At 44.9% G+C, this 22,361-nt stretch overlaps 1 protein-coding gene across 2 annotated transcripts; it reads right to left on the bottom strand.

The window, feature by feature from the left end:
• Window positions 1-2,853: 2,853 nt before the first annotated feature.
• On the bottom strand, window positions 2,854-20,887 carry LOC118084565 (protein eva-1 homolog C). 2 transcript variants are annotated; one of them, XM_035114204.2, is made up of 8 exons: window positions 20,678-20,887; window positions 17,979-18,178; window positions 13,245-13,368; window positions 12,534-12,686; window positions 10,305-10,448; window positions 8,415-8,489; window positions 5,248-5,337; window positions 2,854-3,967 (listed from the first exon to the last, which is right to left on the bottom strand). In XM_035114204.2, the coding sequence occupies exons 1-8, from the start codon at window positions 20,775-20,777 to the stop codon at window positions 3,582-3,584; spliced, it is 1,272 nt and encodes a 423-aa protein (XP_034970095.1). In that variant the 5' UTR covers window positions 20,778-20,887; the 3' UTR covers window positions 2,854-3,581. The 2 variants fall into 2 exon arrangements, with proteins under 2 accessions (XP_034970095.1, XP_034970096.1); XM_035114205.2 differs by lacking the exon at window positions 5,248-5,337.
• Window positions 20,888-22,361: the final 1,474 nt, after the last annotated feature.

Here is a 22,361-nt window from a genome sequence, read left to right as displayed (position 1 = left end):
TAGAGCTGAAGGAGGAAGTTGGAAGAACAACCAGAAGGTCAGCTTCTGGTCCTGACTTTTCCTAGAAGAACCCTTCTAAAAGTAGGAGGGGGGGGGGAGAAATGGTAAGAGGAGGTGGCACCCAAAGTATTCACTCAAAAATCCAAACGTGCCCAAGGGCCTAAAAAAGTTGGATACCCCTAGATTAGTACAAGTGATAATGAGGTCCAAGTACGTAATATGCCTCTCTCTTTTTGGCAGTGACATTCCAGCCACTTTTAACATAACACAAATCCAAGAAGCCTGTGTGTGTAATTATGTTATCTTTTCACATATTGACTGTAAAAGCAAACACCTTTGTTGGAAGAAACAAAGATGTCCAAGATGTCCATCAGCAGAACCATTGTTGGAGACAAGGAATAGAAAGAGTGTGTGTGTGTGTGTGGTTTTTTAAAGGATCCTAGGCTTCAAAGCCTAAAGGAGTCAAGGAACAGAAAGAGGGTGTGTGTGTGTGTGGTTGTTTTTTTAAAGGATCCTAGGCTTCAAAGCTAAATTCTTAAGGAAATCAGCCCTGAGTGCTCACTGGAAGGACAGATCCTGAAGCTGAGGCTCCAGTATTTTGGCCACCTCATGAGAAGAGAAGAATCCTTGGAAAATACCCTGATGTTGGGAAAGATTGAGGGCTCTAGGAGAAGGGGATGACAGAGGACGAGGTGGTTGGACAGTGTTCTCGAAGCTACGAACATGAGTCTGACCAAACTGCGGGAGGCAGTGGAAGACAGGAGTGCCTGGCGTGCTATGGTCCATGGGGTCACGAAGAGTCGGACATGAGTAAACGACTAAATAACAACAACAACAAAGGCTTCAAAGACTGATGGAATTACTTTTTTTTCTATTTGCTTGCAGACGTTTGAATTTACATTTCATTTCCCCTCCTTTATTTCCAGTCACAGGGGTAGGAGGTGTCACTAAAGAACAGAGAGGGTGCAAATACATAGGGTGTTCACAAGCCCCATTGAAATGAAAAAGAGCTCCCTGAGGGAGCACCAGAGTGTTCCTGCAGAGGGCCTTCCCCCCCCCACCCAGAACTCACTGTAACTCAGTTCTGGCACCTCGCCATTGCCAAGAAGACTAAGAGAATGAGGGGTGTGTTCAGAGTTGGTTCCGGCACCTCCTTTTCTAGAAAAATAGCACTGTCCATATTTAAAACAAAAGGCTTTCCCCAAATATTGTTATAGTTTTAATTATTAAATAAAATACTACTTTGTTAAGGATTGGCTAGGGCTAAATTACAATTCACAGGATTCTTTGGAGAAATTCATGTGCCCCGAATGTATGGTGTGAATGTGATCCCAGTTTCCATTCAGTTGAAGATGTTGGGGATGATTAGCCTGGAGAAGAGCCAATTTAATACCCATTTTCAAATATCTGAAGAGATGTCACATAGATCAAATTTGGGGGTTTTATTGCTCCAAATTATAGGGCCCAAAGTCAGGTGACTGAAGTTGTTTTACAGCAGAACAGACTGCCTCAGCAGTTGTGGAACTCTTCCTCCTTCGACATTTTTTAGCAGAAGCTGAATGGCCACCTATGTACCTGGAACATGACCCAGCCCCCTTGAGCCCATTAAACCTCTGGACAGTAGGAGCCTAAGCTGTGCCAGCCCACCAACTGTGACCCTGCTGACTTTCCACCATGAAATGCCACAATGGGGTGGCAAACCAGGATTTTTCCTGCATCAGCAGAAGATTCGACCAGATAAGTCTGATTACAAAAGGCCTCTTCCAGTGAATAAACCAGTGAATTGTACTCACCTTAATTTGCAATTGATGTATTTACCAATAATGTACATTGAACTCATAAATAAATAAGTCACAACCTTTTTTTTTAGAACAGCAACAACATACTTCTATGGCCAAACTTTAAATTTTGTGCAAAATATTTTTATTTTCAGATTTACAGCTCTTGGCATTCAGGCCTGTTAAACACATCCAGAGAAGGAAGCAGGTGCTGCTGGATTTTGCTCATGAGCGTGTTTGGAAAATAAGGTTAAAAATGCAGTTGGAAGAGCAAATCAATCTGTTAAACACAGCAGCCTCTCCCTGTTTTCAAAACTCACATTACGTAGTTTTATGTCAAGTCAGCTTCCAGATGTTACATATACTGAGCTAGAGTATTTTTTTAAAAAAAACACAAAACAAGGACTAGGTTTCCACATCAGTGTTGCTCTGGATAGTGTTGCTGAAGGCCATTGAAACCAGGCAGTTCTTCCTCCTGTATCTAACTTGGTCTAGTTTGGCATTCAGAAAATGATAGCAATATGATAAGAGCAGAGTGATGCCCTTCTGTTGCTGCTGGACTACAATTCCCATCAACCCCCCCCAACAGGGGTGGTCATGAATGATGGGAGTTGTAGTGCAGCAGCAACTGGAAGGCATCACTTTGCTCCAACTCCCATCATCCCAGCCAGCATGGCCAATGGGAAGGGATGGTAGGAGTTATGGTACAACATCTGGAGGTCACCACAGGCTCCCTATCTCTGATTTAACTGCTCCACTTAAGTCCTATCTGCACTACGCATTGAAAGAATCCTGGAAACTGTAGTTAACAAGTGCTGAGAGTTGTTAGGAAACCCCCTATTCCCCTCACAGAGTTGCAACTCCCAAAGTTCTCTGGGGGAAAGGATTGATTGTTAAACCATTCTGTGAATTGTAGCTCTGGAAGGGAGAAGCCATGACAGTTTAAAGTGGTATAACACTGCTTTAAATAAAATAAAAAAATTCCTTCAGTAGCACCTTAAAGACCAACTAAGTTTTTATTTTGGTATGAGCTTTCGTGTGCAGTGTGCATGCACACGAAAGCTCATACCAAAATAAAAACTTAGTTGGTCTTTAAGGTGCTACTGAAGGAATTTTTTTATTTTACTTCGATCCAGACCAACACGGCTACTGCTTTAAATGTAGGTGCAAATGGGGACCTATTCATAATATACTCACTTATTTTACATTTCTAATCCCTTGCCCCCAAATACTTTGGAATGGGAAAAGGAGATAACAAAGCCAACTTCACAAAGCCCCAGTGATAAAAGGGTCTGGAAACCTTATGAATCTCCTTTATTGTAAGGAGTTGAGGGAGTTGGGTATGATCAGTCTAGAGAAGAGAAAACTGAAGGGTGATATCACAGCCATCTTCAAATATCTATAAGGCTGTGATGTGGAAGATGGAGGAGCAAGGTTGTTTTCTGCTTGCTCCAGAGGTTGGGACCCAAACCAACAGATTAAAGTTACAATAAAGGAGATTCCAACTAAACATTAGGAAGAACTTTCAGACAGTAAGAGCTGTTGGACAGTGGAATGGACTACCTCGGAAGATGGTGGACTCTTAATTCATTGGTTTTTAAACAGGTTGGATGGCCATCTGTCAGGGAACAGGGATTCTTTAGATGTGATTCCTGCATTGCAGGGGGTTGGACTAAATGACTTTTGGGGATCCTTTTCAACTCTGTGATTCTATGATCCTATAATTCTACGAAGCCATTGAGCTCAGTCCACCTCCGCTTACAACAGACAGCTCTGACCTTGTTCCCATTGGCAAGTTCTCTCTCATTTGGTAGCAGACTTAATTTTGTGGATGGCATATGGGCTGGACTCCTTGGGTATCCAGATCTCATCTCCCTCGTGGCCCATATGGTCTGCTGCTCCTTCCAGGGCCGCAGTGAGCTCTGGCCCGAATATATTGTTGGAGTTGCGGTAGGTGCAAGTGAGGCGGCGGAAGGAGGAGTCGGAGGAGCTGTCGTCGTGGTTCTCGTCATCCTGCTCATTCTGCAGCTTGGTGGTCTCCAGCTCTAAGCTTTCGCTCAACTCTGCAGCTTTGAAAGCCTCCTTTAAATCCTGGAGGAAGGCCACTTTGGGTGCAAAGAGGAGGAGGAGGAACACCAGGCCTCCCGAGACTCCGCACAGGAAATAAAAGCCCACCTTCTCAGGGACGCCTGCAAAGAAAAAGAAAAGTAAGACTCACAGGGGGAACGCCAACCCACATTCTCCTCCCTTGCAGAGATAGGGTGCTGAGAGGGAGGGGCCAATAGCAGAAATGGTGTGGTTTGGGGTGACTCAGCCTCCTGAACATGGCATCGGCTCCAGCCACCCTCTCCTCCTCATATACTTAAGTCTGCAGTTTAACTGGAGGAAAAGAGAGATGGATTGATAAACAGAGAGGACACTTCCAATTTATTGTGCACTCAATGTGACTCATACATGCAAGTTTACAGCGCCTGCATCAGGGATGAGGAGCCCTCCAGATGTTCTGGACTACATCTCCCATCAGACCTAGCAAGCATGACCCGTAGTCAAGAACGATGGGAGTTGCAGTCCAACAACCTATTAGAGGGCCAAAGGTGCACACAATGTTGTTGTCATCAAAATGCCACACCCAGTTTTTACTTACTGCAAAGCTGCAGAATTGGCAACTCTGGATTAAATGGGGGGGGGACACAACATGCAACCCCTGCCCATTCATTCCAGTGGGCTTTCCTTCTGCAACTCTAGGATAATATCTTTAAAGAGGGTGGGGGTTGCACTCACAGAAAAGGCATCCCAAAAGATCAAATATTATATGTGAGATCCATGATGGGTTCACCCTTTTCTTGTAGTTTTATTTTAAGGTTTCAGTTCTTACTGGACTGGGTGAAGTGCTGTTTCCTTTTTCTAAATCCCCCTCCCCATCGGAAAGCTGCTAGCAGTCTTGCTGTGGTGAGAAGATGGGGATCTCTATTGTCCCTGCATTTCTCCAGTGAGACTAACAGGTGCTTCAGATCTGGAAAAGGCTGGGTTAGGAGACGTAGGCAAAGCACCTTTCTCCTAGCACTGCTGAGCTGATAAAAATAGCCTAAAAGAGCTGCTTAACAGTTAAGGTGACCATCGATCCTGCTTTACAGAAAGCAGTCCTCTGTTTTCAGGACTGTTAGGAGGACAGAACACTATGGCAAGATGTGTTGCAATTCTATTTCAGCTATAACAGTCACTTCTACATCAGAATCTATAACACATAATTTAGTATGTGCATGCAAACCTTTAGCCCTCTCTTTTTTTGGGAGTGGCGCATTTCCTCTGTTCTGGCAGTAACTACGTGCCACCCCCAATTACTGCAAAGGTTGGGAGACCCATTCACAGCTTTGCCACCCGCATAATGTTCGCCATGGCCCTGATTAGCCTGGTTTCCCTCAGCATCCCAAATCTGCCCATCTCGCACACCCAGGGAAGTCAGACATACCCCAGAAAAGGGCAAAAGTTTCCAGAGAGCTAGTAAATATCATCAGATTTTCTTGGAGCCTGGAAAGCCTCGGCCCAGTGTACCAGCCACCTGCAGCAAACAAGGGGATAGCACGTTCTTACTGACAAGGGTTTCGGGAGAGAAGGGAAGCCTGCCTAACAGACGTTCAGCCTTAAACTGCATCTCCTTTATCATGTAATCTATGGGACTCACCATCACAAAGAGGAAGGGCCAGGGCTCAGTGGTGAAGCAACTGCTTTGCATGCAGAAGGTCCCAGGTTCATCCCTGGCACCTCCATGTGGGGCTGGGAGAGACCACTGATGGAAACCCTGGAGAGGTGCTGCCAGTCAGAATAAATAATGCTGGTCTAGATGGACCAATGGTCTGACTCGAGATAAGGCAACTTCCTAGGCTTTTAAGTTGTAGTGACAACAGATTTATTACCCATGTTTATTAACCATGAGAGCTCAGTAGAACTTCCATGTCCAGAGGCAGTGAACATGTAATAGCAGGTGGTTAGTAGGAGCTGTCACCCTTTTGGTGAGCTTTGGCCTCACCTCACTCTCACTTTCTCTGCTTCCTATTTACTTCTGCCGACCAAAAACGTTTCAAGGACCAGAAGGATGTTATTCTCACGTGTGTAGCCATTTCTATCCCACCCAACCCTGTTTTTAGCCACATAACAGCCTTTGAGGTAGATTAGCCTGAAAGTGCATGAAGAGACTAAGGTCCCTTGGGGGAGTTTCAGGGCTGAGTGTGGATTTGAAACTGGGTCTGGTCTCTCTGACCCCATTCCAACCGCTCTAACCAGTACACCACACTGCCCCTTGCTTTCACGTGAAGTCACAAGAATGAATCTCAGAGTCCTCTGCTCTGCTATGTGACAGGTGTGCATTCTGAGGATGAGGTGGTTAAGTTATGTGGCATCCAGATATTGAACCATCATCTACAGAAAGGTAGGGCTGGCTGTAATCTGGAGTCAGTCAGTGTTGATGATGATACCAAGAGAGATGGACCAAAGGCCTTATGCAAGGCTACTTCCTATGCAAGGCTGGCCTTCCCATTACACAAAGGGTGGTGGGCACTTCAGGCAGCAGGAGCAGAGGTGGCTTCCCCTGGCTGTTTCTCCTACGCCTCCCAACTGCTCCCCTCTGTTTGAGGACAGAGCTGTGTACACCACCCAACCTGTCTTGCCACAACTTTAAACTAGCCTGCTGCCACTGATGCAATGGAGGGCATTGCAACATCAGCAGTGTTGCAGTCAGATTTATCTGCCAACCCAGTTCACTTCTGCACATGAGATGAGAAATAGGCACTAGGTATCTTGTCCCGTTGAGTCAAGGGGCAGACTGTTCTGGGCTAGGCCCAATGCAGTGCTTCCTGTCCTCTGGTCCTCTCTTTCATGGCCAGCTGGCCTTCACTCTCCTTCCCTAAACAAAAGTTACACCTGATGATGCAAGGGCCCCCGCCCATCACCACTATTGCTTCTTTAATATACTTTAACTGGCTTCTAGGTGCTGCTTCTATCCATGGTTGCTCATCTCACAGTGTTAACATTCAGGATAGACTCACTGACACAGTTTCTGCTTGTCTCTTGCCCCTCACAAATGAGCATGGGCAATGAATTTCCCTCTGAACACGGGGAGATTTTGGTGAGCCCAAGTGGGATCTTGAGCAGTGAGGGAAAGTCGCAGGAGAACAAAGATGAGAAATGGAACTGATAACAACTGAGAAGAGTAGTGGGCATGGAATTGGGCGAAATGAACCAATTTATGCTGGAAATGTGAAGAGATTGAAGGGACACGTGGTGGGGTTTTAAGAAAGCCAAAGGGTATTGGGAGATGATATACTCAGAACTTTAAAAAAGATGGTAAGGTTCTCATTTCTCAAAAAATGGAGATGTTCTTATTGAGAATAGTAGAGGGTGAAATACCCAAGAAAGTACTTAGTTCCTTCCTCTATGCAACAGCAGCAGCCAGAATAATTTATGCCCAAAGGTGGAAGGACAAAAATAGTCCCACAAAAGGAAACTGGCAGAATAAGCGAATAGAATACTCGGAGTTAGCAATGTTGACTGCAAAGATAAGAAATCAGGATGAGTTGGATATAAAAGAGGAGTGGGAATACTTTAGCGAATATTTAAAGAAATATAACAAGCAGATAAACTTCCAAGTGGGGTTAGATATATGCCACACTTTTTTTTTCAAATTCTGATTGTGAAAAGTTAAAATGCGGCTTATATTTGGGACCTTACACCACCGGCAAAGAGGTATGGCTCCCCACCCCACCCCCCAGGAAGCACCCCAGGAGCCCAGCTGTCCACTGATCCAAAGCCTCCCCCAAGCTGTCAGATCGAAAGGGGAAAGGGGGGCTGCCGGCAAAGCGATGCAACTCCCCCTCCCCCCCCCAAGAGCAGCCTGGGAGCATGGAGCAGAGGCGTGCAGCCAATCCACCACAGCTTATATTCAGGTATTGTCCTGTCCCCCCTCCAATTTTAAAGGTGCAGCTTATATTTGGAGATGCAGCTCAACAAGGTTCAAATAAGACCCCTGGGGAACACAAGGCTTGTGTCCTTTCAATACAGTGAATACTACGGTAGGGGGAGAAGCCAATAAAGATGTTCTGGGTGCTATTAGGCCAAGCCAAGGCACTTATCTGATAGAAAGGAAAGGAACATGCTTTGTCCCTCGGGCTTTCCGTTCTGCACACAAAACAGGCTCAGAAAGCCCTTAGTTTGTTCAATAGGGAATCTAATTAACAACTGGGACCCGCAACAAAATGCTTTATTGAGCGTTGCAACCAATTACTCCCTCCAAACAGAACACTTAACCACCACTCATCTTCCATTTGTATTATTTGCACCTACTTCATGGCTACATTTTGGAATACCCATTGGGTTGTTTAGGAAAGGGGGGTTTAAAAGTTTTTTGGGGGGGGGGTTTAAAAGTTGCAAATCTCACGGTTCTGCTTATCATGCTGAAAGCACACTCTTTCTTCTTTGTGGCTCCAGTTAGGATACAGTCCTCTCAGCATTCACCACCTGAGACCATTATCTGCAGAAGGGATTGCCTGCCTGCCTTAGTTGGATTGTGGTGGTAGAGGATTCTACCAGCAGATTCTAAATGCAGAGCTTTACTTGTGATTTGGGTACAAGCAGGATACTTACCATGTGTGTAGTCTGAGATTAAGAAAGGGTCTTCTTGGGAGTTGCGGCCCACCTCTTCCAGCAGCTGCCTTGGCACTAAAAAGGGGAAGAGGAATCATTGTTTGTGATTGGGGGTGGGGGGTCATGGTGGAGGTTTTGCTGCCAAGTTTCATAGGACTGCTGCCCATTTTATAGTTGCTACTGCGTGCAACAGTGAATGCTTGCGCATGAAGTAGCACACTGGCGGTGTGTTTGTGAAACAGCCATATACACAAGGCACAAGGGGTGGTATTCAACCCTTTATCAAGAATAAACCTATTAAAATCAATGAACCTAACTTACTCATGTTCATTAATTTCATTGTTCATTAATTTAATTGAATACCGCCTTTAGAATTTAACTAGGCAGACTATGGCTTGATAAATAACATAAACATAAACATAACATAAACATAAACATAACATAACATAAACATAAACATAACATAAACATAAACATAACATAACATAAACATAAACATAACATAACATAAACATAAACATAAACATAACATGGCTGCAGTCAAGACAGACTAAATAAAGCAGATTATGACACACTGAACTTAAACTCATCAGATCAAAACTATTCTAAGGAGAAAGACAACACCATGTCTAACAAGAACAATCAAGCAACACTTAGATTCAAAAATACAAGCAACAGCAAGATTAAACTTAAAAGTTTTATCTTAATGAAAAGGAACTACCAGTATAAAGATTTGGGGGTTTGGGTAGACAAGGGACAGTTGGAATAGTACTGGTAAATAGAAACACACAAATAAAATAATTGCTTCCATCTAGAATTATTTAATGTCACTGCTTGTCAGAGAGAGAAACAGTAAAGTACAAGAAGCACATGAAAGAACATGTATTTACTTCAATAAAAGGTAAAAAGGTAAGGTAAAGGACCCCTGGACGGTTAAGTCCAGTCAAATGCGACTATGGGATTGCGGCTCTCATCTCGCTTTCAGGCCGAGGGAGCCGGCGTTTGTCCACAGACAGCTTTGCAGGTCATGTGGCCAGCATGACGAAACCACTTCTGGCGCAATGGAACACTGTGAGGGAAACCACAGCGCATGGAAATGCCATTTACCTTCCCACCGCAGCGATACCTATTTATCTACTTGCACTGGCGTGCTTTCAAACTGATAGGTTGGCAAGAACTGGGACAGAGCAATGGGAGCTCACCCCGTCGCGGGGATTCGAACCACTGACCTTCTGATCAATAAGCCCAAGAGCAGGCATCCCCAAACTTCGGCCCTCCAGATGTTTTGTACTACAATTCCCATCATCCCTGACCACTGGTCCTGTTAGCGAGGGATCATGGGAGTTGTAGGCCAAACATCTGGAGGGCTGCAGTTTGGGGATGCCTGCCCAAGAGGCTCCTGAATGCCAGTTGCTGGAAACCACAGGAGGAGAGAGTGTTGTTGCAGGCTTTCCATATGCATCTATGTGGCTGCTATGAAAATAAGATGCTGGAATAGATGGACCACTGACCTGATCCAGCAGGGCTGGTCTTAAGTTCTTATGCCAGTCATGATGGCTGTACACTACCTACTACAGCATCAGAGGATTTCTGAATTCCAGTCACTGGAAGACAATGGTGGGAGAGGTCTATTGTCCTTGTGTCCTGCTTGTGAGCTTCCTCAAGGTATCTGGGTTGGCCACTATGAGGAACAGGATGCTGGCCTAGAAGGGCCTTTGACCACAGGGATTTTTTGTGGCAGTGGCAATTCTTATAAGTAGGAGTGCCATCCATATCTTAACCTGCAGCTCTGTTAAGCAGCTAAGCGTTCTCCTGTCCTTCTGATTTCTACAGTGCCAGTTTTCCAATCAAGCACAATTTGATACTTTTTTTTTTCTTCAGGTAGCTTACCGCAAGTATAGGAGACTCTCAGCTGTTTCTTCACTCCAGGGAAGCAGGGGTCTCCGAAAGTGGCTTTATCAGCAACAATGGTGCAGTTCTCCTTCTTGTGACACCTCCGGGAAACTCTCCTCAAGGCATCAGGAGCCAGACACACTAAAGCATAGACACAGCACATTCAGTCCCAAAGAACGGTGGAGAAGTGCCACAACTGGCTTCAGTTCAACCACAAACTTAGGGCTAGGAAACAGCATAAGGCAAGTAGGTTAAATCCTGCCTTCCCCGACCCCCCACCCACTACAGGCCTGACAATCACCTGATATCACACCTCTGAAATTTCATTGTGACAAACAGCAGCATTCTGAAGGTTCTCTTCCATTGTGTAAATTTAAATGGCCTCCATCAGTATGAAGGTTATCTCTCATCACTTAGGCTCTATTACTGGTGGCTTCAGGTTTTGCAAGGATCTTGGGCAATGGCGCCCTTCTCCTCACTTCTGTTGCTGCTGCCTATTCACTGACCTCTTTGGCCTGAAGTCTACAGCATATCTACCTCCAAGCCACCTGTTTTAAGCAGGAACCACAGAAGTCAATCCCAGCTTCTGTTTGCATCCTGGAATGTCCCATTTTGTGGCCTGGCACTCACTCTGGCACAAGTCAGCAGGGTCAGTCCAGCGCTTTGGGATGGCCCAACTGATGAACGCCAGACTGCCAGACCAGAAGTCATGCCCCTTCAGGTGTTCCAATTCTGGGGGTGAAAATGTTGGAGGGTATGATACAACTGTCATGGGGAGGAGAGAGATGAGAGAAATTTGCTACTCCTTGCTCCCATAATTTTTCTTCTACCCAGAAAGGTGAACAGAGAGAAACAGCAAGGAGAAGAAGCTCCTGTAGGTGGCATTTGGCCCCAGATAGAAACCAACCCCTGGTGCCAGGTTCTCAGATGGGTAGTATAAATTATTCACCTTTGGCCAAGGTGGGGAACTCTTTCTGGTTAGCTTAGGTGCCCCAATCCCTGTGGGTCTTTTTGATTGGTGGATAGGGCTGCCCTTCTGTCAATCACCTTGCATCACAATGGCTTCAAGCGGAGCATCTTTGCCTGTGTGATTTGAAATCAACCCATGCGGGCAACGGCACAGGGCACTGCCGGTGCCACCTACCTACTGATGTGCTGTGTCTACAAACCCAACATTTGGCAGGGAGCAGCATATTTACCTATTGTATGCCACAACAGATGCAGGGCAGGTGGTGTGGCATGACTGAAGCAGTCCCTGGGCCAAATGGGGAGACCAGCCAGACCCGCCACAGATTTCTTGTGGCTGGTATTCAGTAACAAGTCTGGTACACCTGTTCAAGACCACATTTGTCTTTGAGTGATGCAAGCAGTATGAAAAACTCAGCAGGTGAGTGAGAGATTGGGTGCTAGGAGGAAAAGGGGCACTGCCTAAAATTGGAACTCTCACATGTTCAACAGCCACCACCTCTGATCTCTATGGAAGACCTGCCTTTCTCCAACAAGCTTCCAAGTGGAGATCTTTATCCCATTATGTGATGGATCAGTAAATGTTACTACATATCAAATTGCTTTTAATTGTTTGTATGTATGGGATTGTTGTTTATGGTCTTAAGTAAGGAATTGTTCCTAATTGTTTTAATTGCTGATGTTTGCTTGTTTTCATAGTTATAACCCTCATATATATATATATATATATATATATATATATATATATATATGACGCTATACAATGTGTAAGAATAAAATTTGCAAAAACTATCCATAAAAGACATCATTTTAGAAACAGCAAAAAGAAATCAAGAAATATTGAATGTTTACAAAGAAAATGGAAATTCATATTGCAAAGTCCTGATTAAGGAATATAGTTTTCAGAAGAATGGTTCTGGCTAAACATCTAGTGGCAGGAAGTTCTACAGGACAGAGGCTGCCATGCTAAAGGCTAAGTCCCCTGTGAAGGCCAACCTAACCTCTAAGCCATAGGGAGCCACAGGAAGTTCCCCATCACCATTAGACGATATCAGTGATTGGGGTTGGAGCATAAGAAATGAGGTAGTCCTTAAGGTACTTTGAAATTACTTTAAGATATTTTGAGGGGAGCATTTCAGAAATGGAATCTGGTAAAATAAAATTGATCTGCTGCTCTTAATCCTTTGGTGATTGCTCAAGCTCCAGAAGCTCTTAGCTTTGCCCTGGGAAATTCCAGGCCACCTCCATTTCCCTTCATACCTATGTCAGGTCCCGTCCTGTTCACCGATTCGCATTCTGGCTTTCCTCGCAAAGGCCTCCCATAGATGGCAGAGTAAATAGCTAGGATGGACTTGTTCCGGCACTGCAGTCTCAGTTTTTCGTTTTCACACACAGTCTTGAGGCGATGGTTGGCTGGGACACAGGGATGGACAAATCTGTCAATTTCAGTTTCTCTGAAATTTTTCGTTTTTTCCACTCACCCATTCTTCACATTTCCACATCCAGTGCTTTTTTTTTCTAAAAAAAATGTTTAGGGGTACTCTCATTTTGACTCAAGAAAATCACTATTTTATAGTTCAAATCGGGGGAAATAAATATGGTAAATGGACAAAAGTACAAAGATTCACAAAATGTTTAGGGGTAAGGATTCCCCCCCAGGAAAAAAAAGCACTGTCCACATCCATTTGTGATTCACCAGTATTTTGGTCTCCTAATATATGCATGACTGTGTGCAACTTTCCCTATTATAATGCATTTTTGCATGTTATTTTCACCAATTGATGCAGTTTTATGCACACATAGATACATTATTTTTCAGTTTATTCGTGCTTTTATCACAATATGTGCATTTTTGTACACATTGCTTGACTGCGGACTGCTTAAATAAGAAAAGCAAATGTGACTTCAGAATCATAACCTGCTGGCACCAATAAGCCCTGGCCTAGTTAATGCCTTGTTCAACTCACTCACCTGGTCTGCATTTGTAGGAGACCACCAAGTACTTGTGCGTACCTGGGCACGGATCAGGGCCGAACACATGGCTATGAACAGAGAAATGACACCATCGCTGGTCCTGACACTCATCCATCATTTTCTGTAGGAGAAAGAGAGGCTTTAAAGTAGTACCAGAGTTAAGTTCTTTGTTCGAAAGGTGATCACTCGTGCCTAGGAAAAAACTTTGCTGTCCTGGTACCCCCCAGATATTTTGGACTACAGCTCCCTTACAACTCCCATCAAATTCCAGTGCAACTCCCCATGCAAGTCAATACCAGGGACATCCGGTCCCATTTTGCCGCCTGAGGCAAAACAGGAAGGTGCCACCCTGCCATGGAAGCCTCCTGCTTGAAGTCACTCTCACTGGGGTTGTGCAGTGGTGCTGTCGTCATTGGATTCTGGTGAGCTCTCAAAATCACATGAGATTTTGACGAGGTCTCGTGAGATTTAATGGTGTGTACAAGATCTCGCCAGGAGCCGCCACCACTTCTCTGTCAATGGTAGAGGTGATGGGATGGGCTGAGCACCTGCCCCTTGCCTCATAGTTTTGGCCATAGCCCAAAAGCAGCTGCAGGGCTAGAGGTTAGCAAAGGACATGTGTGGGTAGAAGCATCCTCTCCCATGTCCCACTGACCTTCAGAGCACCCACATGGGAGATCCATTCCAATCTCCATAAGCAGTGTGATATTCTGGGGGGTTCCTGGTGCTTTACCCAGGGGGGGTCTGTGTTTCCCTTTGGATAATGAGGCACAGGGGAGACTGTGGTATCTTTCTGAAATATGGTTTATTTACACATATTTACAACCTGAGTCTACTGTGGAGGGAGTTCTGAGTGGGGTTACCATATTTTTAAAAAGTGAAAATCCGGACACCAAAGTTGTTGAGCTTTTTGAGCTGGGGGTGGGGGGGACGGACCACATCATAACACTGCTTGAAAATCCCCTTCCCCGGTTGGTTGCTTACTGGTGACTGGCTTGCCTCCTGGAGCCCCCGTTGACTCGACAACCGGAGCGAGAACAGCTGCCGCTGAGAGCTGCCTCGGCTACCTCTCCCCACACTACTTTCCTTCTTTTCTCTGCCCCTCAAACTCCCACCCTGCCCCCGACCCACTCCCTGCCTTCCTCTGTTCAATTTGCTCAATAGCATGGCCCAGTGGAGAGCAGGCACTGCCTTCCCCGGGTTCGGCCTCAGCATCTTGCTTGGGAGCCTCCTGTCCCAGACGCTGCCTCTGAAAGGCAAGTGCAAAAGTTGAGCTGAGGCCCCACATGCCTTGTCTCTCCCTCAGCCCAGCAAAGCCTGTCTCTCGCCTCAGCCACCACGCATACTGAGTGCTTTGGGCAAAATAAAAATAAAAAATCCTTCCAGTAGCACCTTAGAGACCAACTACGTTTGTCATAGGTATGAGCTTTCATGAAGAAGTGTGCATGCACATGAAAGCTCATACCTATGACAAACTTAGTTGGTCTCTAAGGTGCTACTGGAATGATTTTTATTTTGACTGCGTCAGACCAACACAGCTACTTACCTGTAACTAGTGCTTTGGGCAAATTTGCCTTCTTTTGGAGCTTATTTTCACCACTTTTGGAGCTTTATTTTTCAAAAAAAAAATGTGTCATTGCCATACATCCAAGTTTTCCCAGACCACTTTGCATGAACTGGAAATTCCCCCCAGATGCAATTTTCAAGGTCAAAATCCCGGATATGTCTGGGAAACCCTGGACGTATGACAGCCCTAGTTCTGAGCATCTCATCCCAAGCAGTGCCAACTTCTTCCAAAGGCAGCTGCATCCCTCCCCTGCTGCTTGCCTTTCCCCAAGAATGGTCACATCCCACCTGTTCTAACCTAGCTAACCTAAGCCCTGGTACACAGAGGGAGGCCCCACTCACCTGCATTCTCCCACCTGTTCTTTGATGCTTTGTTATGCTAATGGATCATTACCTCCAGGCTCTTACCTCCAAAGAAATTGGGTTGAACTCTATTACCTCTGAACCCATGCTGACATCACAGAATTAGTGGTTTCTGGTCTAGAACAGAAATCTGACTCAATTAGCCTTCACGCATGCTAATTAAATGATTAACAGGGACTATCACAACTAAAATACAAACGTGGATGTCTCTTAAATATACACATCTACTTAAATTCTAATGACGAAAGAACAGTTGCCAATTGCTAGTCTTCAGCCAAGCACTAGATGGAGTGATGTGCTTTTAGAAGGCCCTGCAGCTGCTCATGTTATCTCTCCTGACTAGATCAAAGCCTGTTCAACTCATGACGACCCAGCAGTCCAAACAGCCAGTGGTGCTGTCAGGGCAGAATTTGGGGGCAGAAATCCAGGGGCCCCATCGGAGGGAGGTCTGGCTTAGCTCATTTTGAAGTACGTGAAGGAATGCACATTGTCATTATGGAGTGTCCCCTTCCTTGTAAACCCATTAAGCCCAGAGCCTAAAATAAACTAACTGCACCACTGCAAATAGCTTGTTTCCCAAGGTATTGTGCCCCAAGAACTCCTTGATCATTGCACTTATAGACAGGCAGCAAAAACAACTGACTTATCGGATACTGCAGATTATACATTCAGCATAGCTGCCAAGTTATCCCTTTTTTTAAGGGATTTTCCCTTATGCTGAATAGGCTTCCTCGCGAGAAAAGGGAAAACTTGGCAGCTATGACATTCAGAGAGTCGTCTTCCCTGTAGGACCAGTACTATGAGCCTACCCATACAACCTCTCCTTAGGAATGTCTTTTAGTGAATCTGAAGAACATAAGAACAGCTCTGCTGGGTCTGGCCAGTGGCCCATGGAGTCCACATTCTGATATCACAGATGCCAGCCAGAAACCTATGGGAAGCTGGATGTGAATACAACAGCTCCCTCCTCACTTGTGATTCCCAGCAACAGGCATGTAGAGGCATTCTGCTTCTGACCGTGGAGGTAGGACTGGCTACAGGAGTGGCTATTGACCATTGGAACTGGTGGGGCAGGGAGACCAGCAGTAGGTAGAGCTAGAGTCAATGACAGGCAGAGGCATCCCCATGACTGCTTGTAAGTGAGATGGCAGGAGGTAAGGCTGGCTGAGGTTGGTTGGGCAGCACCTCATTTGTCCTCATCAGCCAGCTTCCATGACTGGTAGCCATTGGTAGCCTTATCCTCTTGCCCAGCACACTGAAATGCTTTGTTCTATCGTCTGCATTTTTGGCCTATTCTTGTTGACATCAGCTACTCCTGTAGCAACCACATTACAGCTGCTACTTGCGGCCGTTTCATGAAAGAAAGGAAAAAACCCACTTAGAAACCCCTTCTGCATGGGAAAGGAGAATACAGTGCTACCTCCATGCTGATTATCACATGAGTGAAAATCACACATGTTGTGTGCATGCAATGCTAAGGAGACATAGTGTGAGCTATGCAAAGAAGGAGTTTCCTGGTGATAGCAGTGAGTCAGATCCTGATGCAAGGTTCTGAATTACTAGAGCACAAGCCTGCTTCTCAGGCCTCCTCCCCACCCTTCCCATCAGACCCACTCTTTGCCAAATGAATTGTGCAAATGAGGAAATGCCTTGACTTTAATCTTGGATAAACATAGCTGGCTGGCTTGCTTACTGAGCAAACTTCATTAGTTCATCTTGGATGGGTTTTGTACTCTAAGCAGCCAGTATATTGTGAAGTAAGTAAGTGGATGAGTCCATCAGTTTTTATTTCTTTGATTTCTTATTTTTCCAACTGCAAGTTCGTTTCACTGAATTTCCATATCAGTCTGCAATTATTATTTATTTCAAAAAAAAAGTCCTCACAGATACTCATCTATATTTTAGTGGATAGGTGTCCTAATTTTTGTGAGCATTTTTAAAAATAAAAATTACATCCTACCATTCTTCCAAGGAGCATAGAGTTCACCCCCTCCCCCTTTTGTCTTCACAACAACCCTATGAAGATTAGGCTAGACTAAGAAACAGTGACTGGACCAAGGTCACCCAGTAAGCTTCATGAATGAGTGGGGATTTGAACCCAGGTTATGGTCCAACACTCTAACTGAAGCTCATTAGGTAACCTTGAGCCCTTTTGGCCAGGTCTATTCTGATTTTAGACGTGGAACATTCCCAGCCCTACCTAAAGAAGCTGGGGGCTGAATTTTCTACCTGCAAAGCAGATATTCTACCATTGAGCTGCAGCCACTTGATAAAAAGGGGGGGGGACTTGCACATTACAGTACGATTTTTAAAAATAGCATGTTAATTTCTGCTCAGGCAAGCAGTGCCCTAGTTCTCTGTTATTAATTCTATCAACACATTTTTTGTGCTGTTCTATGTAAATGTTTTAAGAGGGACCCAGGTGGCGCTGTGGGTTAAACCACAGAGTCTAGGGCTTGCTGATCAGAAGGATGGCGGTTCAAATCCCTGCAACGGGGTGAGCTCCCGTTGCTCAGCCCCAGCTCCTGCCCACCTAGCAGTTTGAATGCACATCAAAAAAGTGCAAGTAGATAAATAGGGACCGCTCTGGTGGGAAGGTAAATGGTGTTTCCATGTGCTGCTCTGGTTCGCCAGAAGCAGCTTTGTCATGCTGGCCACATGACCCGGAAGCTGTCTGCGGACAAACGCCGGCTCCCTCGGCCTATAGAGCGAGATGAGCGCCGCAACCCCAGAGTCGGACACGACTGGACCTGATGGTCAGGGGCGCCTTTACCTTTTTATGTAAATGTTAGGGGCTCTTACCTGGTGGGCTGTGGCAGACACACAATCGGTGCTTTCCAAGGAGAGGTCTTCTGTGGTTGGGCATAGGTTTTGACTGGGCACTCGGCGTCCATAGAATGCAGAAAGGATACTAATGGAAGTTCTGTGGGGGCAAATTATTGTCATCTGCTCCCTATCACAGGCGTGGGCAGTATGGTTTTTCAAAATCTTCTGTAAGTAACCTGAGGGGAAAACAAAGCAAATGGGTTTGGGTGTCTCTGGAAAGAAACTAATGCTAAATATAAGTCTGCCAATCTCCTATCATTTGTAAATATAGAAATAAGTGAAACCATCCACTTCTGGGCCAGAACTGGCTTAGAAGAGCTAATTCTTTAAAACTTGAGTGTCCACCGATCTTCACACTCCTCTATCTCTTGGTGCCACCATCAAGAAATGTGATGAGTTCAGGTTGGTTCTTGAGACATTCATGATGTAGGAACATCAATTAGAGGGGGCGCCAGGTGTGCATTCTCTGCACCTGCAAAAGCTTTGAGGTGGTTACACAGATTCATTTCCGATCAGTGCATATGCTGCAACTTCCTGCTGAAATCGCACAACTTTTTATACCACAAATGTTCTGGCTTATATTGGTCCCACTTTTGCTGTGCTATAGCCCTTCTAGACAGCAATAATATGGTAGCATTGGTGAAGCATCGCAGAAGAAACTAAAGCAGAATAAGCTCACTACTAATGCACTATTATTGTGCTCATAACATCTTGCCAATGTGATGGCCTCCAGATGGCACCGGACTACAGCTCCTATCATCCCTTACCATTGGCCATGCTGGCTGAGGCTGATGGGAGTTGGAGTCCAACTCCATCAGCAGCACCTGAAGTGCACCACATTGGCCATCCCGACTTAAAATGTTCAAGAACGTCAGCACAACCACGCTGGATTCAGTCACTCTGCAGTCTGTTCTGGCCCTGTAATGGAGCAACAGCTTTATTGAAAGGAACCACAGAAATAACTGCTGTTGCAGCTTGATTTGAAAACACTAAATCCAGCATCATCCATAACTGGAAAACAAGTAAGATGGGAGTGAGATTTCGTGTTAGATGTTTCAGCTGGGTTTGAGGGGGGCAGGGTTCTAATGCAGTTTTGTTTTGACATTGTGGGTAAGTGGTGCAGTAGAGCAAGCACTAAAAGAGGCAGAGCGCAGAGACTATGATTTCTCGTGGATGCTATTTGCCTACCCTCTGCATGCCAAATAAACAAGCTCTTCTAAAAGAGAAACCTACCAAATGAGTGGGGCAGACAAAGAAGTGGCTTGCAATAGCATGCATTTTTAGTTTGAAAAATGGCAAGATCCTTTCGTCATGACCACCCAAAACACCAAAGAATTGTGAGGAAGAGCTTGAATCAAACAGAAATTTCATCAGGTTGGATGTTAAGCAAAAGGGGAGGGGTGAGAAAATAGCTGGCTTGCTATTAGAATCATAAAATTGCATGGTTGGAAGGGACCCTTGCAGCCATACATGTCTGCATTGAGTTGATTTTAATTTTGTACAGTCTCAGAAGAGGTGTGTCTATGGGGATGTAACTATGATCACATTGGTAGTCATCTTAGCTATTTCCAGAAAGGCAGCTGCCTTGGTCTGTTGCAGCAGAAATAATGCATACTATAGCACCTTAAACTCTTTGTTGTACTTAGTAATTTTTGCTTTTTGCACGGAGTTCTTTCATTTAAGGCAGCCCTAGAGTGATTTCCTTTAAGGCAGCCCTAGAGTGATTTCCTTTAAGGCAGCCCTATAGTGTAGTCCTGGGAGTAATTTAAGTTCTAGATTCACTTAGAAACCCCAAATGTGACAAGGATGTAGTTATGGGGTATATAGGGATGAGGAAAGAATGCATTAAAATTAGGAAGATGTACATATCTACACAGTGCTTTCAAAGGCATTTGAAATTTTTTTGGAAATGAGCTGAATAATTCCCCTCCTAGATTTATGTCAATAATACTCCAAGGCTGCTCTTCAAATGAGGACCAGCAAAATGTCACCCAGTTTTCTTTTTAAAGTCTGGAAGAAAAACTTCCTGATGGTAGAGCAAAATATCTCAGAAGGTGGTGGGCTCTCCTGACAAGGAATCTGTAATTTCCTGCAATGGGGGTCTGGGCTGGATGACCCATAAATTCTCTTGGAACTCTGTGATTCAAGGAGTCATCAATCAATAGTCTAAGACAAGCATGTCCAACAGGTAGATTGTGATCCACCAGTAGGTCACTGGACGTTTGTGGTAGGTCACTGGTAGATCACTGGCTCCCCCAAAAGAAGCTCAACAACTTTGGTTCCCCCTAAAAAAGCTCAACATAGTTGCCCTGCACACACCCCATGGGATTTTCTTCCTCCCTAAAAAAAAGCTCAACAACTTTGACCTGAACCCTGAAAAGGGGGTAGATCACTGCCAGTTTTTAACTCCATGAGTAGATCGTAGTCTCTTGGGAGTTGGCCACCCCTGGTCTAAGAAAAAGGCTCTTTGAGTCAGCCTTTCCACTTTCCCCCTTGCTTTCTTCCCACCTCCGCCTCTCTGCATGGAACAGAGATATCTAAGATCTTGGGTGTACGGTTAGTGGAAGCTGCCTTCCTTCCACAGCCACTGCCTGTTAGGAGACAGAAGTCACAGCAGGACAGATGCTGGAGAAGAGCCTCCCTCCTCTCAGTTTTAGCTCATCTCACAGACTCACCTGAAAACTCGGGAGCTGCCTTCAGCAAAGCTGAAAAACAGAAGAAGCCCAGTACAATCCCAAACATCCGAAGCCAACTCATCAGCCAAGATCCGGGCATCGCATCATACACACGGTCCTGGTTTTCCTAATGTTGCCTGTCCGAGTGCTCCAGACTTAGTGGTCTCTCTCATCTGTTTCTGCTGCTGGAACTCAAATGCTCCTATTGTCCATTCACAATGAGCTGGTTCTTAGCACTGCCGGCAGTGCGGGTGTGTTTTCTAGTTAACCAAAAGAGGTCCAGTAAGTCCAATCAGGAACGCTGAGGCCCTAAGCCAGGGGTAGTCAATGTGGGGCCTGCCAAATGCTATTGGAATACATCAACTTGGTCAATAGCCGATAGCCCTAACAACGTCTGGAGGGCATTATTGCCCTGAGTTTAAGAGGCCCGAAAGAACGTGTATTATTCCAACAGAAAGGACAGTGAAAATAAAAACACTGCAGTAAACATTTATATCTGCATATATCCTGGGAGATAGGTGAGGATGCATCTTAAAATCTAGAAATCTAACTAAAACATGTCCTGCAATAAGTGTGTTTGCACGTGAGATGCTTTCAAAATTAAAGTACCATATATTAAAACCTTTAATGTACAGCAAACCAAGAGCAGTTACCTGGCTTAGGGACATTTTGATTATGGTTATTTCTTTACAGATTTATAAACACAATACGATGGTGTGCAGCTGATAAGGATATTTCTGTCACATCTGAATGATGATACCTGTTTTAGAGTCTGGTTTTCCTGTTTCCTTCCTTTGTTTAACCAGTTACAGTATGTAAAACTTGAAATTTAGGGGGTGGGGTGGATTTAGAGGCCCCTTGTGGTCTGAGGCCCTAGACCATGGGTAGGCAAACTAAGGCCCGGGGGCCGGATCTGGCCCAATCGCCTTCTAAATCTGGCCCGCGGACGGTCCGGGAATCAGCGTGTTTTTACATGACTAGAATGTGTGCTTTTATTTAAAATGCATTTCTGGGTTATTTGTGGGGCATAGGAATTCGTTCTTTTTTTCTTTTTTTCTTTCCAAAATATAGTCCTGACCCCCACAAGGTCTGAGGGACAGTGGACCTACCCCCTGCTGAAAAAGTTTGCTGACCCCTGAACCTAGAGTGTCACTAAGCTTGCAGATATATATATCCTCTTAGCTCCATTTTTAAATTGGCCATCATACACCTGGGTTACGATGCCTATCGATTTTGGTTTCTCTGAGTTTATTATTTTCCACATCGTAAGTTCAGTTCTACACATTTCAGATCAGATTTTGTGTGTGTGTGTGTGTACTTATTTTAAAAAATCCTGATGAGAATTTGTCAGCATTTTAGCGTGCTTTGCTCTTTTATACGCTTTGCTTTTTATGTGATTTTGTGTAATACACAAATTATTGCAAGCCATTTCTCCTAACAGTAGTGCTTTCCTTTTTTTTGGTTTATGGTGGTACTGCCAGTGGCAGCCATTTTGGGCTACCCAGAGCACTTTTATCAAGAAATAAGTACAGTGGAACCTCGGTTTATGAACACCTCGGTTTATGAATTTTCGGTTTATGAACACCGTGGACCCATCTGGAACGGATTAATTCATTTTCCATTACTTTCAATGGGAAAGTTCGCTTCGGTTTATGAACGCTTCAGTTTATGAACAGACTTCCGG

Source organism: Zootoca vivipara, chromosome Z, assembly GCF_963506605.1.
Source record: "Zootoca vivipara chromosome Z, rZooViv1.1, whole genome shotgun sequence".
Taxonomy (NCBI): domain Eukaryota; kingdom Metazoa; phylum Chordata; class Lepidosauria; order Squamata; family Lacertidae; genus Zootoca; species Zootoca vivipara.
This window is presented reverse-complemented; position numbering and strand designations above follow the sequence as displayed.

What these genes read in the sequence shown, in the direction of transcription:
- LOC118084565 (XM_035114204.2), bottom strand. Translation starts at nt 20,777, where the DNA reads ATGCCCGGATCTTGGCTGATGAGTTGGCTTCGGATGTTTGGGATTGTA. An exon ending in CTCCTACAAATGCAGACCAG is followed by an intron (nt 12,687 to 13,244) that starts GTGAGTGAGTTG and finishes CCTGTGTCCCAG; the next exon opens with CCAACCATCGCCTCAAGACT. An exon ending in AACTTTTGCCCTTTTCTGGG is followed by an intron (nt 3,968 to 5,247) that starts GTATGTCTGACT and finishes TTTTCTTTGCAG; the next exon opens with GCGTCCCTGAGAAGGTGGGC.